A 25914-nucleotide genomic window follows, 5' to 3' on the forward strand; every position below is an offset into this window, starting at 1 on the left:
CTAACAAGTGAGAATTTCCTTTCTCCTTTCATGTGAGCTACACGCAGCAGTAGTGCAGCTCGCCTGCCCTTCTGAAGTTAAACAGCTGCTTTCTTCATGTTCAGTCTGCTGATAGCGTCTGCAAAGTTAGTCTTAAAAATCACAAAAGCTTTTTTTCCAATAGTGGTTCTTAGGTGACTTGATTATTTTTCCCCCCTCAGCAAATCTCAAACAATTGTACTCGTTGCCCTGGCAAACCTCAAAAATGTTTTTGCAGGCAAGAGGTTGCAAAAATATAAGTTTCTTTTTAATCCTAATTGCAGCTCACCTGCATGCGTTTCATAGCTCTGTCGCACTCATACTAGTGTCAGGTGTAGGTTCCTGGGAGTTAGAACAGCCTCTATGCCCAGGGTACGGTACATAAGCAGTGGAAAGCTGCATGGCTGCTTAAGGTTTCCAGGAGAAAGCCTTTCATATAGTCTACTGGTGAAACTTTAACCCTTTACACCGGTGAAATATACCTTAAAATGCAAAACTTTAAAACATAGCCTATTGCACATGCCTATAGCACATGCATGGCTTTGTGCGTTCGTACAGATTTTACAAATAACACCATTTCCTGGGTCTATACACTAGCATCGAGCTTCATTTTAAATTTAGACTTTGCAGAAAAAGAAGTCTTTGCTGGCTTAGGTGCATTGCCAGCACAGTTTCCATTTTTCAGTATTGGGCTTCAAATCCTATTCCTAAATATGAAATTTAGGCTTGTTGATCACTTAATAACTCTCAGTCTTGGCCTTGTTTAAATCTCCCAGTGAAGGGAACTGGTACAAATGGGCCGTGTCCAGCCTGCCCTGCTTGCAGCAGCTGGGGATGTGCAGCAGATCAGAGACAATTCAGTAATATCTCTAGCCTCAATATCCAGGAGAGAAATAAAAGGATGTTGTGAAAAGTGATGTTTGGTAGGAAAATTGCCATTTGTTTTCTTAACTGGTTTTTGCAAACCTGTCTGTGTGTCTGAGGGCCCAGTGCTTTGAGGGTTTGCAAGCTGCTCGTTTATAGTATAGCTGCACCCAGTGGTGTTTCTCAGCTTAAGATCTATACTCCGAAGTGTCTCGTTTCCTCAAATATACGTATAAAGCGCCGTCAGGAGTCAACAGAACAGGGAGCAGTCATCAAAGCGTGTAGCTCCTTTTATAGTTATTTAATAGACACTGTGTAATACAGTTTGCTAAATGCAGATGAAAATATTAGAAATGTTAAAGCAGAAATTTTGGAAAGCCTGAGAGCCACCTTCCTACTCAGCTAACTTGTGAGGTCCTGTTTTTTTCTTTCCATTTCCATTCCCTGAGTTCTCGTTCAAAAAGTCCTGAGGAATTATTACTCATTTTGGGTATTAAAATTCATTGCATCCAGGTTGAAACTGGATTTTTAAGGTTTTTCTGTTACTTAGTTGTTCTTTAGAAAATGTATTGCAGAGTGTAGCTTTGGAAATTGTGTCTTTTTTAATCAAACCAGTGAAAGGAAAATTATGCTGAGCTTGAAGCCTGACGCTGCTCGTGGTCTTCGCTAGTACAAAGTGGAGTTTAGCCTGGCTTTAGGTTTCTGAACTAGTGCTTAAATGCAGGCAATAGGCTGCAAAAGATGGTGGGGAGAAAGGTTAGAACTTGAATTAGATGTTCTAGGAGCACCTGCCTGCTGGAAGGGTGTGGGATTTGGCCGTGGCCGGTGGAGTCTCTTGGTAGGGAGGTGCTGGTTGGCAAATGTTCCCCCATAGACCTGTGCTCTCCTTCGCCCTACAATTGCTGCCTAAATCTTCTTTAATATATGGCCAGCTGTGGGAGTTTCTGTGAGCAGAGCGGCGCTCGTCTGCTAAGAACTGTGTCAGGAAGGGGAAGTGAATTTACCACTTAGAGCTCGCCCTAAACCTAGAAGTATTTTTAGCTGAAGAGGTTACTATTATGAAACACCACTGTCAGGCTACAGCTATGATAATCTTTAAAATAAATCTGATTTTTCACCACAAACTAGTAAAAACTAAAACGTTAGATCTCCATGGCCCTGAAACTACATTATTTTAGTAATGGAAATATATGGTAAATTGCTACAGGCCTTTTTACATGAGCTTGTATTTGTGACAGCATGAGCAGGCCCTTTTTGACCTAGATTGTGCTTAAGCATTTCTTTTATTAGCTCATTGTATACATCTAGTTTATGCTTGAGGGGAAGTGTCTTAGTGCCTGGATTTGGTGTTTTTATTGAGTATACCTAGCTCCCCTCCACTTAAGCAGGAGCTGGGGACCAAAGGTGGCCATGAAGTCATCTTCCGGGGCTTGGATCGTGACCCTTAACTAATGTCGGATTGTTTTTTCACTTGAAAGTCTCGGTTCCACGTACTTTGTGCCAAGAGATATATTTAGAATAGACCCCTGTTCTTATTCGGTAGGTTCTCCCCGATCACAATTGATGGCATGACGAGCCTGGTGGGAATGAACATCCCTGGTCACACCGGGACTGGCTGGTGCATCTTCGTCTACAACTTGTCTCCCGACTCGGATGAGAGCGTGCTGTGGCAGCTGTTCGGTCCCTTCGGAGCGGTCAACAACGTCAAGGTGATCCGTGATTTCAACACCAACAAGTGCAAGGGATTTGGCTTCGTCACCATGACCAACTACGACGAAGCCGCCATGGCGATTGCCAGCCTTAATGGATACCGTTTAGGAGACAGAGTATTGCAAGTTTCCTTTAAAACCAATAAAACCCACAAATCCTGAATTTCATATCCTTACTTACTAAAATATATATATATAAATATATATACGAACAAAACAAAACAAACAAACAAAAAAAAAAACTCTTCAAGGCTTATATTCAACCATGGACTTTATAAGCCAGTGTTGCCTAAGTATTAAAACATTGGATATCCTGTGATGAACAGGAAAGGATTTTATAATGCTTAGAAAAAAAAAAAGAAAAAGAAAAAGAAAAAAAAAAAAACTTTGATGCATTGAATGTTCTTTCATAGCTGTCGTTGTTGAATATAATATACATAGATAACAATGTGCAGGGATTTTTACCCGGCCAGCTAGTTTTACTACCTTCCTTGAAGGTGGGTCTTTTTAAGATGACCATTCACTCATTTGAAAAAAAATAAATAAAACAAAAACAATTTTTACGAACTAATGGGATTAAAAGCGAGAAAAAAGATTTTTCTTTTCTTTTCTTCTTTTCAAAACATTGATCCAATCAGATTGGTAAACTCCCCCACATAAATTAAAGAGGAACAATAAAAATTGCAAAAAGGAGAACATAATTTTGCAACTTTTTTTATTTTTCCTTTTTTCTTTTATATCATGTGAACTAAACAGTCTTCTGTTAGGGAATGGGGTAAAGGGGGATACCTGATGACATAACAATTTAAATAACATTAACAATGTTGCCAAAGAGGTGGTCTCTTTGCTGAAAATGGGTTTCAAGAAAAATCTATTTTTATAAAATATAAAGAATTTTTACAAGAGAATCTGGATTTGAGAAAAAATATTTTGACTGGCTAATTTAGGGGAAATTGACAACTTTGTCATGTTCATACTGCACTGGTAACTTTTTAGAGATCAAGATGTGTGTTTTAAACTGGATTAGTAGATTGTTTTTTGAAGGATGGGCTACAAACAGATGATCTTCGTATCTTTTCATAGCATGTAATAAAAATATTAAATACAGTACGGGAGAGTGTTCTTCCCAGGCACGCAGTTACCCACAGTCAAAACCCAAAAGCAAGGAGATGAGTTGCAAGACGGTTTTTCTTTAAGTCATCAGTATGGGATATCAGCAGAACAAAAGTTAAAAAATTAATTTTTTGATCAAAAACTTCCTTGGTTTGAGCGGTAGGTGCTACGAAATTATTTACATATCTTAGTATCATAGTTAAATGTAATGTGTTTAGAAAAAATACATTTGCTTTAAATTTGTTAAGAATTTTCAAATTCACTTTATAGCCCATGCTAATATAATTGGGCTGTGTTGGCACATTTGGAACACTGTTTATGTTGCTTGAAACACTTATTTATTTAATTGCCGATGTGATGCATATGGCCAAAATCAAATATAGCTAGTTTGGCTAGTCTACTTATTTGTTTACTTAAACTATGGGAAGAAGCATATTATTGTGTCATTTTGTTGTGTGTGTATGTGTATATATAATATAAATATATATATATATAAAGTTATTTTTTCTTTTGGTTAATTTATTATAAGTTGTAACACTTTGCTAGTTTTGTTTGTATATGTCTTAAAATGTTTTCTTATGATACTTAAGTGACAGAGGTATCAAGGTAACTTGTGTAGAAATATTGTTTGATATATTGTCATGTTTGTTGTGAATATTTTTTCTTACTGCACAGTAGAAAAGAAAACAACTGGGTCTTTATTTTAATGTAATTCAGATTGGGGAAAACAGAGCTAAGGGAACAAAATGACTGAGGGGGTGCTCTCCCATGTCCAGTGCACTGATCATTTTAGTATGTTTGTGCTTTGTACGGTTATATATTTAAAACAAAAAAGGGTCATGCTCTTCCCTGAGTACTAGAAACAGTTACTCGCTATGCATAATCTAGTTGATAGTTAAATTTGCTATTGCTTTTCTTGTCTTGTTATATAAAATCTTTTCAATACAAGTTTAGTCTTAATGGTAATAAAACGTTATGGTTATTTATAACTTGTGCTTATTTTGTGCATTTTTTCCATGCTATACCCACTAACTGCATGTAGACTAAGTATTGTTTTTTCACACTGAAGAGGCAAACTTTTGTAGTAGACAAATAACTAAAGCAAAGGCTGCATCATAATTTTATCAGTTTTTTACTTTAACAATGTTAGATTTTAGTTTAAAGGAACACTCATTCAATGTTCAGGGAAACCTTTATACATCATCTGCTATGAATGAGCGCAGTTTGCTGGGAAAGTTTTGATGCATTTGCTAAGCATTAGTGGGGAAGGCATGTCAGAATCTTTTCTCTACGATGTGTTTTACTATCTGAATAATAATAATAATTTAAAAAATCTTTCTTAGGACCAGGCAGTTGTATACTTTAGTTATAATGAATGACTTCATGTTAACCTTGCTAGTTTAGATCATTTCTGAGGGAAAGTATTGTAAATGTTTTTTTCATAACCTTGTTGTGTTTGAATTATTTGTACTTTAATTGTCCAGACAATAAATGAAAGTGTGTAGAATGGCTATGGACTTTCCACCTTTTTAACCGTGTTCAGCTGTTTTAGTGAACCCAGCCACACCTCAAATGTGGTAGATGTTGTAGTCTGGTTTCAGAAGCAAGGTCTTGAAGAGAGATAAAGGTATTAGACAAACCAGGTTTAAGCATATTCATTATTTTCTTTTCCTTTTGAAGGTTAGAGAGAATCAGACATTTAAGATGTTTAACACCAAATACCAAGCTGTAACTGTAATAACTTTATTTATTTGAATGTGGAAGATACTGAAGGGTTTCTACTATATACAGTATTTCTACACAATGAAAATATTGACTTAGTCAATATCGAGATGAAACAAAAGTAGCAAACTTTGGCATTATACAGTTTCTAAGCCATCGTTCAGTTTGATTGACTTTTCTATGAATATGCTATGAATGTCATGCAATATGGAACAGTTTACATATTATCTGCTGTACAACAGTATATATGATCACCTTCCAAATTTGATTCTTTTCACCATGTATTATAACTAGAGTTGATATCTCTTTCCGTTGATTTGTTTGAATCCCATTAATACCAATATTCACTTCATGTTTATGTTCTGTAACATTCACTAACTGAAAATATGTACCTTGTAAAACTGCGACATTGAATTTCATAACTGAGATTAGGAAAAATATATCAGAGGACTGGATGGACTGTGCGGTTCTTCAGCTCCTTCACCTATTAATAAACTCGTGTTTTTGTGAGATTAAGTTCCCATGTTGGTTATAATAATTAATTTCAGGCCACACCATGAGTTTGTGCTTAAATTTCAGCTTGCTTAATTCATCCTTATATCAACCTGACCGCTCAATAGTAAAACATGACAGCTGTTATTTTGCTTTGTTTAGAGGCTGGGCCCTGATAATTATTTTCCATCCATCTACTGGCATACATACATATATATATATACACACATATATACACACACCCATAGGCACATGCATGTGTTTTTTATATATATATATATATGTATGCCCACCCACATACATATTTTAGGATACAGCACAGCATGCAGCACAGGCAGAAAGGGGGCTGCCCTGAACACAGAGACTTCTGCTGCTCGCTGGGGAGAGGCTGGAAGTTGGATTTGGATAGTTTTCCCCCAATCCACTTCTACTTAACCAGAGCTGCTTTTGCAGCATCTTGGCAGTGTGAGGCAGCTATAGGGCAAGGAGAACTGGGCCACCTTTGTGGTTACAGGAGCTAGTGTACAAGTGTAATGAGAGTGCATGGTCTCTGCTAGCTCTGGGACTAGTTCCTCTGCTCACTGCACTGATGCTACCTGTGCATTTTGAGAAGCCTCCCCCAAGCCCATGCTCTGCCCAGCCTGGGGGCAGCAGTGAGCGACCTCCAAACTTTTACTGGAGGGCTTCCAGTGCCTACCTTACTTCTTAATGATGCTGAAATCACAGCAACGAGCACAGACAGATACTCTGATCCCACTAAAATTCCCATCAGGGCCCCTGGACGTGCAGCTCCTAATCGGGCTTTTGAGCAAGCGTTGAGTACCAAGGCTCGGGATAGTGATGGGAGAGGCACATCTGTCTCCATCACCTGCAGAAGGAGTCAGGAATGCCCTGCCTGGCACATCTCAGCTAAACGACCTGGGGAGGGTGGTGCAAATCCAGGTCACCACGTGGTCACCTAATATTTGCTGCCTGCCCTGAAGATCTGGCAGACTGAGCTAGCCCCACCAAAATCATTCCTTGTGCACCTAGGGCTAAATGAGAGCAGGTCCAGCAGAGCCTCACCAAAACATTGATGACTCAGACTAGTCTGATATCTGTCTTTTCAAACCAACCACCTTTCTAAACTTGGGAGCTATGTGGTCCAGTCTTGTCAAAGGGCAGTGTCTATGAGATGGACCAGGGCTCCTGTGGGAAGTTGGATGCAGAAGCAGCAGTGAGTGCTGCGTGCTCACCTTGGACATGTTGGCTTTGGTGCGGGGTGGTTGTCACCCCCAGGCTGCAAAGCGAGTCCCCTTCCTCCCTGTGTGTCCTGGTGGGGATTTCTGTAGCCCTAGGAGCCCACGGGAGGCACCAGGAAAGGGCTCGAGGGTGAGGAGGCCACCCGGGCATTGGGAAACTGGTCTCACAAGAAGATGGTGAATGATGATCGCCTTGTTCCCATAGGCTCCAAAACTGCATTTCCAAACAGTGTTCTCTGTAAATCTGTTGGGCACACGCACTGGGAAGGGCAATGGAAGAAAAGCAACCCAAAAGGACACTTTAACGTGCCCATGGTTTATGGCATGGCATTAGCTGGCCGGTTGCTACTGGGTTAGCAATCTGAGGAAATGACCTTCAGCAGAAATAGCTGCGAAGGCCACACACACACACACACACACACACACACACACACACACACACACACACACACACACACACACCCCTATGCAGATCCAGCATGTTTTTAAAAAACAAACTATTTCATGTTTGATTCCATTCACCTTTCAAGCATTTCAGGGCTGCAAATGATCTCTTGTAGCCAAACATTAAAGACAAAAGCAAAATCCTAACAAAACTCAGTTCTAGCCAATCCATGGGAAGCCAAACCCTCTATTCCAACCTCAAGCCAGCAGCTCTTGTGCCTGTGGGTGCCTTTGAGCAGGTCACTGCTACCACTCACCTATGGGTGACTCTCCGGTTGCCCTCCTTGGGTGCCTTGTAGTGGCCACCACACGCGAGCGGCTCCCAGCCACACAGGGCAGCATCCCGGGCTCCGCGCTGGCAGTCACCATCGCCACAAAATCCGCACTGGGATGCACACGGACGCTCCTGCCCCGCTCGGGCCGGGCCGCGGGTGCCCTCGCGGCAGCAGCAGCTCCCGTCCCCCTCGTCCCTGAGCCGCACGACCCAGGAGAGCAGCCCGGGAAGCTCCATTCTGATGGAGCAGGAAGCACAAAACAAAATCCAGCCACTCCCCCCGCTCCAAAACTTTGCAAACGCATATAAGCAGCAGCAGTGAAAGAGCAATCATTTAAAAATAAATCCTTGATAAGGAGAGGAACCCACCAAAGGAAAAGGGGCTTAAATCGGAGGCCTCTTCTGTGCCGGGTATAAATGCACACTGATTAACTGCCTTAGCAACCTTTTTCATAGCAACATCTGGGGAAACTGACACTGAGGCCCAAAATACTTATTTTTATTTAAGTGAATTTTAAGCACACACGATCATTAGCTCTTCAGTCTGAGCATCATGACTTACTAGAGCTGCCACTATCCATTTGCTTTAAAGCAGCACTTAGACTTTTCTTCCCTTGCATTTTGCTTGAATTGCACGGGTCCCATCAAAACGCTGCGCAAGAATTAGCTTTTTACAAACAATACAATTCTGATTTTAAATCAGCACATGCGACACTTAATTAATTTTGTAGGATACGGAATCTGTTGCAAATATACGGCAGTACACCCACACATCACCATCTGCTGTGGAGAATTAAATGTACAACTCACAAATGAAATCCTGCAAAGTTGGTGCAAAAAGGTCCTTGCTTGAATTTAAACAAGGCTGCGGAAACCTGCAAACACATTGCAAAAGATCACGAAAACAATAACAAATTTGTCCATCTGTGAGTCAGTTCTAGCAGGGGTGGGTTTTTGGTTTTTTTATTTTTCTTTTTCCGTTTTGTTTTTAATAATGGTATATTTGCAATAATAGTTGCAACTTACAATGCGCACAGTCCATAACATGTATTTCAGCTCCCCTTGGGAGCAGGACAAGAAGTCCTGCACCACGTAGGCACTTGGAGCAGGCTCCGTCCCTCCAGACCAGGAGTGCCAAGAGTTGGGGAGAGACAGAAATTCCACTCTTTTAATAATGGATTTAGCCGCAATTTTGAAAAAAAAATTGGCAAACGTGGCTATTGTTTTGGATGTTGTATTATTAGAATTATTAACAAACACTGATCTACTGCAGTGAGGAAAAATAAACATCAACAACTACTGCTGCCATGGAAGAGCTCTAGCAAACACGAAGAGCTCTATCCTTTTGACTTCGCTGAAGCCAAATATTATCTTCCTAATCTTGCCTCCTCGTTTTTTTTACAATACTGATTTAAAATGAGCTCTTAATTTGTGGTACCCAGCAGTATGGCACGGCACTAAGCCCTGTACCCCGATCTCTTGCACTAAGTAGGTATCTCAATACAACACCAGGCAGGTTTCTCCATTTGCTACCAAGAAAGCCCATGTGCAGGGCTATGGATGAGGAGGCCAGAGCAGACTGAAATCAGGGATCTTCGTCCCTAGCCCCAGCTGAAAATGCTCTAGATTGGTGTTCTCACGGGTTTTAGCAGTTTCTTTTGGAAAGTGAGAAGATATTTCAGATCCTTCCTTTACATTTCCTCAGACCTTTCAGAGATGCATGTTCTTTTAAACATATTTATCCCCTCACACACCCGGGGAACATTCTCAATATACCCACACGGAGTATAATTTATGCTGAGGGGCTTGTTACGTGTTTAACTCAGATAAAGTGTATCGGTAATTAAGAAATGCAGCAGCAGAGGTACAACTTGCATGTAAATTTGCAGGAAGAAGTCCCATCAGCCGAATGAATGCTGCTAAAGACCGTTTGAAATTGCTGCCTAATCAGAAAGTGATACATATATAGTCATCGCCAGCATTTTTATGAGGAATATTATTGCTCTCCTGAAAAATGAGCCTTGTCAAAGGGGCAGAAGTGTTCATATATGAAGGGAGCCCAAACAGAAGTGTCACAAGGGCAGTGGTGCTTAGACTAGTTAGGAAAGGTGCGAGCAAGAAGGTCCTGACTCCACCTGGAAGTCAGCTCCAGCAAAGCTCCAAGCTGCCTGGCCACACTGAGCAGCAGCTGAAGGTAGAAAGGTCTCAGATCCAGGAGTCCAGGTCCAAAACGCAGCAGCAGTAGTGAGGAAATGGGAGCAAGATGTGAGGAACACATCTGATATGGCTGAACCAGGCCGTGGATGGCAAGCAAAAGAGGACAGGCAGTCTATCTAGCAGCAAGCTGCATTCTCAAATGTGCCTTAGCCGTGACCCAGCAGTTGTTTTCTGTTAGGAAACAAAGAGAAGTTTGGTTAAAAAATCAAAAAGCAGCCAATGGAGCCCTGCTAGGAGCTGAAGACCCAGCACCCATAGCTGCTGTATTTTCCACCACCTTTCTGCTCCCAGCCCGGGGCACAGGAAGGAGAGCAGGAAGGAGGAACGGTGTTAGGAGAATGGATCAATTGGTGTTCCATGGAGGAAGCTCATCTTCTCATCTATGGAAGAGCTGAGCCCTGGTTTACGGGCCAGTTGGTCACTGCTGCTGTCACCAAACCTGGTAGGGTCTGTTCTCCTTCCCTTTGCTGTCACAAACACATTGCAAAATGTGCTGTACCCGCAGCACCACCAAGCTGGTGTGGGCTGGATGTGGCCATGGCTGCCCAAACAGCAAAGCTGGGGCAAGCAGAGGTGCTGTGCTCCTGCACAGCACCCAGGACCACCTCAAAAAGCAGAGTCCAGGCTGCCTGTGGGACTTGCTCGCTGCAGCTCTGCCTGACAGACCACAGCAGAGAAAGCCACGGCACCAGACCTGCCAAATTCTCCCCGAGCAGTCAGCTGGTCGAAGATTTTGTTCTGCCTTTTAGAGGGTGAGTGAAGTGTCTTTGAATCCTTGTCTAGAATAACAGGGGAAGGAGAGCAAGCAGCTTTTGTGTCAAACCTCTTATGTTTCCTCCACAATGTGACTGTGCTGCACTTGTGAATGATCATATTAACATATATTAGAGGAGTTCATGTGCTGGTAATGGAAGAGATTGTCAAACCACAGTTTATCTATTAAAATACCCAAGTGTATTAGTATCTTCTTAGCTACATTGAAAAGAAGATGCCACATAAGCTGTTCACTGCCTAAAACAAGAACATCTCTGGATACACACACATATGAACCGACTATATGTGTATTTTCAATATTAAAAGATAAATATAGTTCTATACCATGTTATAAACTAAGTTTGTGCAATGGAGCAGATTTTTACAGCTAAGTTAAAAACTCTTGAGAATAAGAGGTTTATAATGGAAATGTTGACAGATTCTTAACTATAGCACTGGGATCTCTCCCGCTATTATGACTAGATAAACCAACAAGGTAATTCAATGTAGTGTTCCAGCTCCGAGACACTAACATACTCCTCCTGGTCCCAGGTGCTGAGGGAAAGTTAAATATAAAACTTAATGAAACCACAGTGACTGATGCAGAGCTGGATGGTTACCTCTGTACCAGGGAGAGGAGAATTTCTCTCCTGGGAGGGGATCTGAAAGGCAAGTGACCGGCTGATCCAAGCATGAGCAGTGGCTGGGGCAGTAGGAAGGTTTCCTCAAGTGAAATGGCTGAGTAACAAACCTTGTGGAAAGCTGTAGAGCAAACCCAGTCTCTGCATATGGACCAGAAATAAATATAAATGAAAATCCCTTCCAACACACCCTGCCCAGGAGGGGTGCTGAGAGCATGATCGATGTTCACAGAGGCTATGGGACACCTGCCATCTTTCCCTGCAAAACTGCTCCAGAAATCTCTGGTTTATCAGTTTATCTGGCCCAAAAGGCAGCCCTTGCAGGGAGGCTCAGGGGGTTGTGGGCAGAGTCCCCATCCCGATCCCAGAGCGCTTCTCTCTGGGGTTGGAGGCAGGAGGTCCCAGTGCTGCCCAGCCTGCACAGCAGCTCTCCAGCTTGGGGCCGCACAGACGACATAACTTCAGGGAGCAGAAGGGCAGTTCTTGCCACCAGAAAAGTTTTGTAACTCCTGTTTGTGTTGCATATAAAACTTCTGAGGCTACCAGGAAGCTCATGCGATGCCTCTACCTACATGTAAAATCCCATGCAGCCTTCCCGAGGCTGGTGGGTTGGTAGCACTGCCTACTGTCAAGACTGTCTGACATTTCCAATTACAAGACTCTACTTTCAGCTGCTTATAACTGTCATATTTTGACCAGTAACTTGTCATTTTCCATCCTGGGCATCTGCCTCAGGCTGAATTTTTTTGGAAAGCTTCAGCCAAAACAATATAGCTATTCCCAAGGGCAAGGCCAGGGAACAATGCACTGTTTTGTAATGGTAAAAGAGAAAAAGAACTGACATCCTCTTCTTTAAGATGCACCGCGACTCCTCACGCTTTGAGTAGGGGAGTAGAAATTTAGTAGACTGGTGACCTTTGCATTAAGGATGTGCCTTTCATTACTGCTGTGAAAATCCAAGCAAGTGTGGCCAAGAAAACGCATCTGAAAAAGGAATCCAATCAAATCTCCTCAGCAGACTTTCCTGAATAGGAATAGCTTAAAACTCAGAGGATCCTATTCTGGTCCAGCTCGTCATGCCCTGCTTAAAGCTGCAGAATAGGGTAGCTCTGTTCCCCTGCAAAACACAGGGCATTTAATCCCCTGTGCAATGCTCACAGTGTCCAGCAGGAGTTATTGGATTTGTGTCAGCTCCAGGCTAGAAGATCAACACTGACCTCTGTGTTCTGGTACCCAGACCAGGAGGGGAAAGAATTAAGCTAAAGTGGCCTCCTTGGGCCGGGACTTGGGTGGAATTGCAGTCAGAAGGATTGCCGGGGACAGTGAGACAAGGCTGACGGGTTGGGTGAAGACTGCACAAGAGCATTGATGTGGAGAAGGCTGCTGCTGAACAGGGATGGGGTGAGTCAAGGAAAAATCAGGATTGGGACAAGTTCAGCAAAGAGAAGAAAAAGACTCGGGACAAGAACAGAATGAGGGGACCAGGCAAAGTAACCTGTGCTCGCCAGAGCTGCTGGCTTTCCAGAAACCAGCAGGAATGGGATCCAGAATCCTGGGTTTCAGTCTCCAAAAGGCTCTACATGATCCTGCCATGCTCAGCTGGAAACAGCAGATTTTGCATCTCCATTAGCACTGCGTGGCTCTTCCTCGGTTCCTATCCAGCAGCAGGATCTGCAGCTGGAAGAGCTCTGCATCCTTGAAACGAGGCACCAAAACGAAGCACATGCATTTGGCAACCCCACACAAAACGCCTGGGTTAAACGGCCTTCCCGGGCTCACAAAGGAGGATTTGGCAGAGCTGGCACTGCACAATCATCCCCTTCCCACTGCCGCCACCACAGTCACCTCCACTCCAGCACAAGGGAAGGGATCCGCAGGAAACGGCAGCCTGGCACGTGAAACTGCTTGAAAACTGCAACATTATGTGCGTCTATAAGTGGTTTCTCAGGGAGCTTTTGTTCAGGGATTCGCTTAATTTTAAACATAGGAATTTGCAAAACTTAATTGTGCCCATTGAAAGATGGGAGAGAGAGGATTTTCCTTCTCGGAAGTTATCTTCAAATGGCTCATCCGGCCCCTACTGATGTTTACTAGTGCAATACGCTTATCTTGAGACTGAGGTCATCTGCACTAAGAAATTACTCAGACCATTAATTTGGGAAACCAATGCTGGGAAGATCATGAATGTTAAGAATTCTAATTATGTTGAGCCTGGGAAATTTAATGAATAAAAGAGACCTTTTCATAAGCATAGTATTTTAATATCATCGGCATTAATTAAAATATCTGGAATTTTTAAAGGATCTCTTCTCCTCTCCCTTTAAATTTCTAACTTCTAACATGAGAGGAGAAGCATCACTTTGCTAAAACCACCCAGAAAAAAAGTTCTCTGTGGCTGATCATTTAATTTATCATCATATCATGACAGGAACAATCTCCTGCAGAAATTTTGTTTATTCTTCAATCAAATCCACCTCTTGCCCCACATAATTTTTTCCCCCACCTCCCAAGTATTAGCAGGCTTGGATGCTTGGATTTGTCTTCCATGCAGAGCCTAGAGGATAAAAAAGTCCAAATGATTTGAGACCGGGCAAGGGACTGAACTCTCGGTGCCTGATTAATGATGCAAACCCTCTGAGGAGATAGCGGTTCCCTCCTCTAGAGCGTAGAGGGGAAACCGGCTACCCTTTGGATTCACACCTCATCGTCTTCCACCGGCAGCAGCGGCTCTCTGCTGCCCTGGCTCTGCAGCTCGGCTTGGCAGTGGGTTCAGCACCCCATCCTGTCCAGCTTACAAAAGCCCTGGCTTTTCCAGGGTGTTTGTGGCTCTACAGGGTGGACACGTCACAACCATCTCCGGCTCTGCCACTTCTGCTGTGAAGCCGCCTCAGCAGTGACGAACGCAAAGGCTGGAGCAAGCTCTGCCCTGACCCCAAGCTCCTCAGCAGAGGACTTATTCCCTGCTTAGAGCATCCAGTGAGGTCAGCAACATAAAGGGCTCCTTTTGTCTCTGATCTTAAGCTCACAGTTTTTTTATTTGGAATTTTTTTTAAGTAGCTAAATATACAGTCTCTTGCTGGTTATTAATAGTGGGACCTTACCTTATCTGATGCTCTTCTCACTTCTTAGAGTGTCTAATTAAAGGAGGGATATAGGAAGTGCCATGCGCTGCTGAGCCACTTGCTGTGATTGGGAAAGTGGAGTCCAAGGGTTTTCCAGCACTGGAAGTGCTACCAACCTCAGCACTGATGTAACCAAAGTGGCGACTGTGGCTTGGTCAAGGCAAGGACAGCATCTGCAAAGCTTCAGGCAGGGCAAAGGAGCTGACAGGCCTTCAGAGGCTCTGAAAGGGTGATTTTCTCTAGAAAAGGCCAAAATCAGAGCTGCCTGAAAAGCTACAAGAGCATTTTGCAGTGCATCAGTAGAAGCTGAGTCTCCATTAGAACGGCAAATAACAAAAATAGAATAAAATAGAATAGAATAGAATAGAATAGAATAGAATAGAATAGAATAGAATAGAATAAAATAAAATAAAATAAAATAAAATAAAATAAAATAAAATAAAATAAAATAAAATAAAATAAAATAAAATAAAATAAAATAAAATAAAATAAAATAAAATAAAATAAAATAAAATGAAAAGAAGAGGTTGCTTTCTTTATTTCCACCAAACAGTGAGCAGTCTCCCCTGTTCTGGGGTGCTTGGCTCACTGTGATGCTGCCCTCGGCGAGATGCAGCACCGCGGCGCACAGCACAAGTGAGGCCGGGCGCTGCTTCCCGGCTGTGTTCCTCCTCCCCGGCAAACCCGCCAGTTCCACGGGATTCCCAGCTTTTTCACATGGTTTCCATGCGGGCACAGCCAGGTGTCACGCAGGTGAAGCTGCACACAGACATACAGGAAGCCCCGGGGGCTCTTATCTATTTTCTCCACGTGGCCGAGAGCGCCGTGCTGAGACGCCTGCTGAATTGGTATGTTCAGTGCCAGGGAGAAGAAAATCCATGGGGGAACTACAGATGGCCTCAGAGCTATAGGGTAATCGGGCTTCTTTCTGATGGAAACAAGACTGATTTATTCCTAATGGCTTACCTCTCCTGACCGCTACATTCTGTTTCATTAAAGGCAAATGCTGAGCAAGCATCTTATGAATGCGGCCGGTTCTTAAAGGTGGAAGAAGGCGGGAGCCACTTTTGTACCCTTTGTGCTGCTCACTTTAGTGGATTCACATGGTCTAGGGGAGTTTCCCTTCTGAAATGCATCTGAGGTAGGGCTCGCCTCCACACGCCTCCTCTTCCCATGCCATGGGATGCAGCGGCACATCCCGCACCCAGGGCTGAGCCGCTGTCCTGAAGGGTGTGTGGCATCATCTCAGAGGCTGTGCCCCCACACAGGAGAGCAGCAAGGGATGAGCTTTCTGCTCTCCACAGGGTTTTCTCCCAATAAGCCAGAAAATAACGTTTGTTTTGCTCATATTCTTAGCTAGCGATGGGCTCCCCACCGGGAACCCCTGCCCTCTCCGTTGCTGACTAATGGTAGAGGCAGCAGAAGTCACCCAAACCGGGCGCTATTCAGCAGTGGCAAAGGGCCCATTAAAACAGCCCAGGCTCCCTGCTCCCTTGCAGGGCTCAGAGGAGAGGATGGGGCTGCCGGGCACCTGCCCCTGTCCCCTCACGGGGTCTGGCACCGGCAGCAAGGACCAAGCAAAGCTCAGGCCAGCCTGAATTCAGGGTGTCCCTGCTAAAGGCCTCAGGTTACAAGATTTTGTCTAGAGGCAATGGAAATGGGGCTGCGTTTTGGCCTTTTAGCTTTCCTGGCCTGGAGGGAGCAGCAGGTTCCCTGCAGGCCACGGGGAACAAGCCCTTTGGATTTGCACGTCTGCCCTCGGGCACGAGGCTGAGGCCACTTCTGCCCCTTTGAAGGCTCCACGTCAGCCTCTGCTGCCAGACCCCAGGCTGCTCCTCGGGGCTGCAGACACAGCTCCCGACAGGACGAGTGGGAGCGACCCAGCGGCGTCACCTCGGCCGGACAGCGAAGCCTCCATCCTCGCTATTCCCGAACGCGCTGCCACTCGGGTAGTGATAAGTGGCCAGATCTTGCAAGACTTCCCCTCGCCGCTTGGTTTAATTGTGTAACATTAAAGCCACAGCCTCGGCCAGTGGCACGGGAGTTTGCAAAATGTACCTATTTACCTTGCAGGTTTTTCAACATACGGAATTCAACTAGGTTATGTAAAGCAGCCAAATCTACACAATTTAAATTGGCCCGACTGCTGAAAGCTGCAGGTACCAAGACCTGAAAGGAAGCCTGCAGCTAGACTGAGTATCCAGGGGAGCTCCCTTTCGGCATACAAAGATCAAGCACTAACTGAAATTCAAACATACCCTTACGCCTAGTTTTTATCTAATTTCAGCAAAATAATGTTGCCCTAGAAATAAAATTTCCCCGTATGTCTGGCGCAGCTCTACAATGGCCATTTAGTGGAGCAGTAAAGCAAAGCACTAGGCACTTGACAGCTCTCTTTGTGTCACTCTCAACACGCGCTCTTGTTCTGGAGAGCCACTGCCATGTATTCCAGCCGGTTTGCTTTGCTTTCCCGGAGCAGTTACATGACTTTAGAGCTTGGTCATCTTTTCTGCTAATAAGAATTGTATATAGGAGCAGGACACAAGTAGAAAGCACTGCACATTAAAATCTAGCTAGCTCAGGACACCAGTAATATGATCTACACAGCTCTGCAAAATGAATTTTTATGATTTTCCCAGCTGAACATGGTTGCATTAATATTTCATTACTAGATTTCACTATGATTTTGGTCCTGTTACTGTCTCAACCAATTTATTGCTTGAGAAGGTTATTTTTAATCTTCGGCAGTAACTGAGAATATACCCTTAGAAAACCTTTCTCAATGTGGAATTTCTTTGCAGTTTCATTATAATTGAGGTGATGCTGTATCCAAGAGCTCTTTATGAGAACAAAATATATATTGCAATTTTAAGGGGCCAGGAGAGGGAGGTTTATATCTCGGCTTCTAGATGAAAAGCCTGTGTTATCCACTCGTCTTAATTTTGAGCGATAGAATTTCAGAAATTAAGAATAGGGAGGATGAGTTAAAAAGACATGATCTCATACAGAGAGGCTGAGTTTAGCTATGAGCACTCGGTCCAGCCAGCCCCTGGGGTACTATAGTGCTTGAGCTCCAGCAATTTGCTTTTGAAAAATGAAGGTGTTTGGGCTTTGCCTCAAACAGGGTCGAGGGTATAAAGGCGCAGGCAGCATTAGGCCAGATTTTTCCTCCCTCGCCTTGTGATTTAGGGCCAGTGCCTCAGAGCCAGCCCAGGCACCCAGAGAATGAAAAAGTGCTGGTGCCTGCACGGAGAGTCTGGTCTTAACGCTGTAACCTGCCAAGCTCACTCAGCACCTGGACCAGTGCTTAGCACGCAAGACACTGAACTAAAATAGGAAAAACCTCTCTCAAAAAAGCCCTCAAAACCTCTTTCACAGCTACAAAACATCTCTCAATGCCAACCGTAAGTAATTAGTGTTAATTATTCATTCCCCCGCTGATCTGAAAAGCATCCTCTCGCTCCCATTCCAGATCCCTCCAGACAGGTATAGGCAGCAATGCTGTCGCTCAGGGATACACTTCCACTTCACTCAAGGCTGAAGGATGCAGAGGAACGTGCCATCCTGGCCCCTTATTTTATCCCCAGGAGTCTGCTCTCGTGGCCTTTCTACCTGCATAACTTACATGTCCTCTCCGCAGGGTGAATTCCCTCAATATCAGATGGGAAAGCGTGTAGGAAATTCCCCACCAAACACTGACGTGGAGCACAGCTACCCCTTCACTGCTACCTGCCTTGTAGCAACAGCTTCCAGGGGTATCGTTACACTCTGCTCTCCTCTTGCTCCTTTCCAACCTGTGCGTGAGCCCACAAGCCTGTCCTCTTCCTCCACCTTCCTCAGCTGGTCTGGCAAAGAGCTGCTCTTCCCCCCTGCCCTATCACCACAGCAGTACCGCGAGCCTGGAAGGAGGCAGTTCCTATCACCAAACAAGCCCAATGTTTCAGTGCAATGTCATTTAATGACACTGATACGTGTTAACAGCATTCTTAATTTGGGGTCTTAAACCGATTCTGAGCAGAAACAGAGGACATGAAATTTGCGCTCTGGATTTTCATGTTTCTCGAAAATGGCCCAACTTGTCTCTGAGTGGCCCCAAGCAGAATAGACCCTCTCAGGAAGACTGAGGCATTCAGTTATACATTTGTATGTTTGGGGGAGAAACCAGGAGGTAGGATCATACTTATCCCTTTAACAGCATCCAAAAAGGACGCTGATCCAAATCAAATGGTCCAACTTTGACTGTTAGAGCATCAAACAACTCATAAGAGCCTTCCTAGACGCTAAACACCAGGTATATTCTTCACTGCAAGGATGAGCAGCAGAGTCAGATTTTCTAGTGAAAGCGTTTCCTCCTGCAATCTTTCCAGACCCAAGAATTGTAACGAGTGCATGGAAATTACAAGCTGCTATAAAAATTACAGAGACTAAAACTACCATTTTATCCTGCATTAGAACAATTTTAACATTGTTAGAGGAATACATCTCGGCAATTTTAAAATTATTTGAGTCATGACAGAAAGACTCACAACTGCAATATTTAGCTTTCAGTTTCATCTCAGGATGTTCCTGAAGACTTGCAAGATGTCATGTTACATAGCGTTTTGTGGGCACCAAAGAAAGTCTCTTTGACAAGTAACAGATGTAAATTGGAACCATTGATAATGGAGGATTTAATTTTATCTATTCCGTATTCATAGTACAATAAATAAAAGAGACTTCAGCGGTCACTGTAGGATTGCAACAGCTTCTACAGAAATGCCATTTATAGTCGCATATTTTTAACAGTGAGCTTTGGCATACATTTGATTAAATTCTGCTTTCCAGTAAACTTAATGAGAATTCTATTTCTCAAGAGATTTCTATAGGCGTAACAGGTAAAAAGGCGTCTATCAAGCCCAAGATGTGGTTGTTAGTAGAGGGGCTGACTTCTTTGAAGAGAAATAAAATTCATAAGCATGCATGCCTATATTTTAATATTGTCATGACACATATTGGCAGAGCAATAAAGAGCATGAAGATTTATGGTCTGCTCCATCTCCCAGTATACACGAACCCAAATGGTACCTGTGAGCCATGACATTTTCAGGAATGTGTTCCAACTGAGCAGCTCCAGCAGATCATAGAATCCATATCTTGCCTATATCAACATAAACATTGGGTTGCTTTGGAAATGTTGGGTACTGCCTTACTTTTCACTGCTGGAAGAACATCTATCTCATAGTTTTGTGGGTTAGTTATTACCGGCCAGCCAATTAGCAGGTTATTCTACATATAGTTGCTCGTCAACAAGTTGCTCTGAAATTCTGGGTAAGGTTGTGTCTACGGCATTCTCACTCATGACCAGCTGGGCAAGACATGAACCTAGAAGATAACACAAGGATATCAAGAGGATAGGGCATATATGGTGACTTACTAAGTCCTAGATTGCTGTCTGGTTGGCTCAAGGCAGATTACGTTGCCCATGCAGAACCTTGCTGCAATTTAAGCATAAGAAATTCCTTGTGATGAACACAACTGTGAGTTCCCCTTATAAGAGCCTGCCTTTTTCTAGGCCTAAAGTGAGCATGAATGAAATCCTGGCCACATCCAACTCTGGGGCAATCTCTCATTCACATGAATAGAACCAGAATTTCTTCCACATGACCATAGATTGGTCTCCTCTCACCATAGAAATTATGCTCATTGTTCATCTTCAAACCAGATCTGGTTTCTGGGTTCCAGTGTCTATTCATTACTGGGAGGTTAAGTCAACTTTAGATGTGAAAGGATTAATAAAAATATCCAGTCATGTAGCATTTTAATGTGCAGATTTCAAATTACCAGAGGAGTTCAATATTTTTACATCCACTTTGCAGATGGGGACACAGAGACATTCAGGCACAAGATTGTTATTCTCGATCACGGAAAGGAAAACTGGAGGTAGCCCCTAGAGTTTGAAATTGTACCCCAAAGCTCAGTCTGCCATATCACATGATTAGTCCTTAGTGAGTATTCTTTTCCTGCTATTATTAGCATTAGTCCTGGGATTAAATGAGGATCAGAATCTCCCCAAAGAATATAAACTTCCCCAAAGAACACAGTAAAACCTGGTGTTCAGTATTTCAGTTGTCACTAGTTCAACACAGTTATTTTTAAAACTGACCAGTGGTCAATTTCTATTTTTTCATAGTGGAACTAAAAACACTAAAAAAAAACCCTAAAGCACATGAAAAGAACAGATTAAATATAGCTTGTGCTTATGCTGATTTCTAGAAATAGGTTAATAAACACTGCTTAGATGAAAGGAGCCTCAAGCGTTAAAGAAAGAAATCAGAAGGTCTCACTTAAGTGATTTTTTGGCAGGAATCAAATTAACGGATATAATATGGATTGCTGACAAGGTGCTTGATCATTCTCTGCAGTAAGGATTTTTTTTATGTATATATTATATTCATATATATAAATATGCACACATATAAGTTTGAGCGTGAGCTGATTCCATTAACACTTCATTTGATAATGATAAATGGCGTTTTTATCTGAAAGGAAAATATTAAGAAGTTATGATTTGCAAGAACAAGTTAGAATATATGACATTATTATGTCTTCCCGCATTTTCTTCTCCCTTAAAAAACACGAGCCTTCACCACAGGACTATGCTGGTAAAAAAGAATGCAAACATTTTATTTAGCCCATAGACAATTTTCATCTAATTCAATCTGTAAATGACACAATTTTTCTTTATAGGAGGATGGAGGATAAAACAAAGAGGGAGACATAAACGAGATTTAAGGAGATCATGGAACTCTTTCTTAAGCAATACAGCATCTTAATTTCTGGTAAATTCAAGCAACCTCCATCTGGGGGTTGGTTCTGTCAGTCTGTATCTATGTCTGTCTGCCTTTATCCATTTCTCTAGGCATTTATTGCCGTGGTTTCGGCGCTCCACTGAAGTAAACAGGAGCTCTGCATGCAGCCTAGCTGCAGAATCCAGCCCCTGCTTGACAGTGATCGGCTCTGACATTGACAAGCACTTACACCCGATTCCCCGGCCCTTTTCATTTGGCCTTAGATACACGTGTTGTCTGGCGAAAGTTAAAAATAAAACATTTAGGGCCGCGCTGTGGTCAGTTCTCGTGTGCCTCCGCAGCGTGAGGAGGAGGAGGGAGCGTGGAGGCAGCAGCAGCTCCGCATCCCGCGCCGCTCACGTCAAGGTCAGCCAGGACCGCGAGTGCAAGAGGGGGCATGCGGGGGCCGTGCTCCGAAAATGCTCCTTCCCGCTTGGAAATAACTCTCCAGGAAGGCCAGAGGGGCTGAGAAGGGCCACAGTGCTGCAAAGAGGTCCCCAGCCCTGCGGCTCTTCAGAAAATGTCCATCTAAACTTAAAGCATGGGAAGGATGTGATTTACTAAGTTACACTGAGGGGCTTTTTTTTCCTTTTTATTTTTTTTTTATTCTGTTAGAAATGTTAGATATGAAAAGTGGGGAAAACATCACTTGAAACTTGGAAAAGCCTGACGATTGGAGGAGGGGAAGGCATTCATTTTGTCACCGACAGGCTGATAATTTCAAGTGAGCATTTTGTATAAAAACAATGACAGTTTGATTAGCTGAAAGAATACCTGGAGAAACGGAGCTCTGTATCTGAGCAGCTCCAACTCAGCTCGCTGTGAAGTTCAGCTGGGTGCTCTCCCCTGCTTCTCAGCATCACAGGCTGGGCCTAGGCAGAATATCTCCCTTCTTCTAAAACAGCCTGAATTTTTCATGAATGGTTTGCACTTACTTGTTTATATAACGACACTGCCCAAGCTTGGAAGTTTTTTCCGCATTCCTATCATGTTTATGGGTGATCCTCTGCAGCTTTCAGTATGTTATGGCGCAATCTCTCCTCACCCATCAGACCCTTCACCTTTCCTGTCTTCTGCTTCAGGCTGAATTTCTTCCCTCTTTCAATCAGAGGTGGCCAAAACTGCTCTCCACATGCCTGAAAAAGTATTTTGCTCTGGAGTTTTATATAGGAGATTCATTCTTTCCTGGCTCAACTACAAATACCTCCTTTGATATAGTGCCAAACTATATGCCCAGTTCCTCTGTGTGATTCCAGCCGACAAGCCTTACCTTATATTAGAAATTGCCATTAGTCCCCAGCCACCTGAACCTGAACTATGGAACGCAATCCCATCCGTATCTCCTCAGTTCCTGAGGATATTCCGCTTGGTTTCGGTGCTCTGGGCCTCCTTGCTGTTGACAGGCCCTCCCAGCCTTCAGCCACCAGCACATTTCTCCAGCAGCTCCTATTCTTTTGTACCTACTTGATTAATGAAATCATGAAGTGATACTGCTCCCCAGACTGTGCCTTCAAAAACTTCAGTTTTAGCTCCCTCTAACCTCGCACTTTGTCTTTCAGCATCATCCATTATTATCTCCTTTAGCTAGTTCCTACCCATTTTACAGTTTTGGTGCTAATCCTCATCTTTTCAAGTCAATGTATCTCTGTATCAAACTCTTTTCTCACAGTTCATATGCATTATATCTATTGCCATTTTCTTTGTCTACAAAGAGCAGGATAACCTAAGAAAGATTATCAAGTTAATCTAGTAAATCTGCTTTTGCTAAACCCCCTCTGCATTTTATCTCATTTTTCCACTTACTATATCAGCTGTTACTCTTTTTTTTTTTTTTTTCCTAATGTACTGTCATGCCTACTGATGTCGTACTAATAAGCCTACACTTAACTAGATCACAGCTTTTTTTTTCCTATCTTAAATACAGGAATCATGTCTGCAATCTCTTATAGCACTCCCACTTTAACATATTCCTAAATATCCCTGCAAGTGGAAATGCAATTTCAAATGCCAGTTCTTTCAGCATATGCAACAAGGATGCCCCAAAACAGCACAGAGTGATCTTTACTTGTACCTCAAAAGGGGTCATTTTCATCTTTCAAAATTCACTCACATTATAAAGCCATTTTCCTCCGTCCAAGTTCAGAGTCGCTGTATGAATTGAAAACAGAGGTACCAAATCATAATTTTTGGACAGCATCTTTAATACCATGCAAACCAAAGCAAACCTTGCTATTTCTTTCCTTGCTCTCTTCTAATTTGGATGGCTGAAATAACATATTGTTTGTTTTAACTTCCTTTGCAATTCCTGATTTGACATCAGACCCCATTTTACCTCTTTTGGATTTTGGGCTTCCCCTTGATGGCTCAATTTCCATTCCTGGAAGACTTTATCATTTTGAAATTTCACAATTTTCTCTCAGGACAAAATCCTGCAATGAAACAATTCCAGAAAAAAACCATTCATTCTACAGCATTCCCAAAAATTGTTATAATCCATTAGGCAGAATAACACATTATCTTTATATCTATTGACTTAGTGAATAAGACTATTGACTTAGATTGCTGACTTACATTTATTGACAACAGTGTCTTCTATTTGAAAAACTTTGCTTCAGCGAGTCAGTACAGCAGATGTGCTGAATCCAGCCTGTTTGACTGGAAAACACACTTCTAACCCTGCAAAGAGATGATACGGTGGTGTGGATGGCCCACCTGCTATGCACATTGATTAGGCTAAAATGCAACCATGCAAAGTGTAGCTGCAGCTGGAAGTGTCGCCCATGCAAAACAACACCAGTCGATCCACATTTAATCTTCCTGTGATTCTGTATCAAGTTTGCAAGTCAAAGGAGGGTTTATCTGGCTGTCATCTCTGAAAGCTCACTCTGAGCTCTGCAGTCAGACCCTGCCTTTATTTCCTCCTCCTTAATCACCAGTAACATGGACTGCATAATTAGCAAATGAATGACAATTCAGGACCCACTGCAAGGCCCCAAGTGTGAGTTCATTTGAGGATCAGGCCTTTTAATTGAAACTGCAGAAGAGACGTGGCAATCCTGCCCCTTTTCCGTCATGATTTTGACTTTGTTGGCTCTGACTGTAAAATTTTATTGTAGGATCTGATAGGGATTTTGTTGACAGAAGAGAGTTCTCTAAAACATAAACTCGTCGAGCATACAAGTTAAACCATAAGGATGCAGCTTTACATAGCTATTTCTTTTGAGAGAGTCATCCCCAGAAAGGTAAACTTTGGGATCTTTACCTTATTTTCAGAGTGGAAACGACTACACACTGTACAAAGAATGACCCTGTTCAGTTTAGCCTGCCTCACAATCCCACAAATTCCCATTTGTATCATCCCAAAGGTTAGACTAAAAAATTTCAAGTGGTGCCAATCACAGCACTGAATTTGCTTCACAGGAAAACAGATGTATTTCTAATATATTCCTTGAAATATCAATGCATTCTATTTAAGTCATAATACAGGGTGTGTTAGGTAGGCTCTGAGGTGATGCATTGTTTGCAACTCATTCTTCCAGACTATTTATATAGGAACAAAATCCATATTGCATCCATCCTAGAGGGGCCATTGACTTGTTCACTTACCAGTATTCCTCATACGAGTTATGAAAGCAGGATTGGATCCAAGGCTTCAACTGAGGCATAGCACTTGAGGTAAACCTATGCTTAAATGCAAATCCACCACAGAAATTCTTCACATGCTAAAACCTAGATTAAATGTTTTAACAAATCAGGGTCTAAACCTCCAAGGTGCTATGTAAATAGTGAGATGAAGCCTTCCCAGCAAAACTAACCAGCAGAGCTGTTGTGCTCTGTGCTGTTATGTAAGAGATACTCAGAATTACCTCCCCCTGCAGATCCTACATGAGCACTCATCCTGGAATAAAGTCACTTTGCTATAACGAAAGTATTTCGCTGTAACATTTTCATATTCATCTAGTATATTTGAATACCTGTGCAATTCAATTTCTTACATGCAGATGAGACCTAATTATAACTGGTAATACCTTACGGGCATTGTCCTCTGTTTTCACATACAGCAATCAGAATTTACAGGATAAATGTCTTATTTCGTGACATGGCCAAGATACAGCAACCAGATCAGAACTGAACCCTGTGCCATTTTAGCCTCATGCACGTGGTCAGCTCACTTAAACATGACTTATATCAATAACTCAGTTAAAAACTTTCACCCAAGTGCTACCCTGCTTGGTAATTCACACAGTAGTTTCCCTGCACAGTAGGAATTAATTAACATATCAAGCATAGCTCCAAACTTAATTTTAGGTATCTTAACAAGTAGTACACAGTAATATACCTGCTTTGGTACCACTGGAAAATCTATTCTTGTCTTAACGTCTAGAAAAGATTATTAATGTCCTGTCTCCCTGGTCCTGTGGTATTGATTTGCCGCCCCAGTTAACAGGAATATGTTAGTAATATAAGTGACTTATTT

General features: G+C 42.8%; 1 protein-coding gene across 4 annotated transcripts in view; it reads left to right on the top strand.

Moving 5' to 3' along the window:
* ELAVL4 (ELAV like RNA binding protein 4) overlaps positions 1-5463 on the top strand; it is a 61445-nt gene extending 55982 nt beyond the window's left edge. For all 4 annotated transcript variants that reach the window (XM_026034007.1, XM_026034025.1, XM_026034020.1 and 1 more), the window contains exon 7: positions 2426-5463. In XM_026034007.1, coding sequence (XP_025889792.1) covers positions 2426-2753 — 328 coding nt within the window. In that variant the 3' untranslated portion in view covers positions 2754-5463. The remainder of the gene's footprint in view (positions 1-2425) is intronic.
* Positions 5464-25914: the final 20451 nt, after the last annotated feature.

The sequence above is a fragment of the Nothoprocta perdicaria genome, unplaced genomic scaffold (genome assembly GCF_003342845.1).
Source record: "Nothoprocta perdicaria isolate Ctin4 unplaced genomic scaffold, notPer1 scaffold_0, whole genome shotgun sequence".
Lineage (NCBI taxonomy): Eukaryota > Metazoa > Chordata > Aves > Tinamiformes > Tinamidae > Nothoprocta > Nothoprocta perdicaria.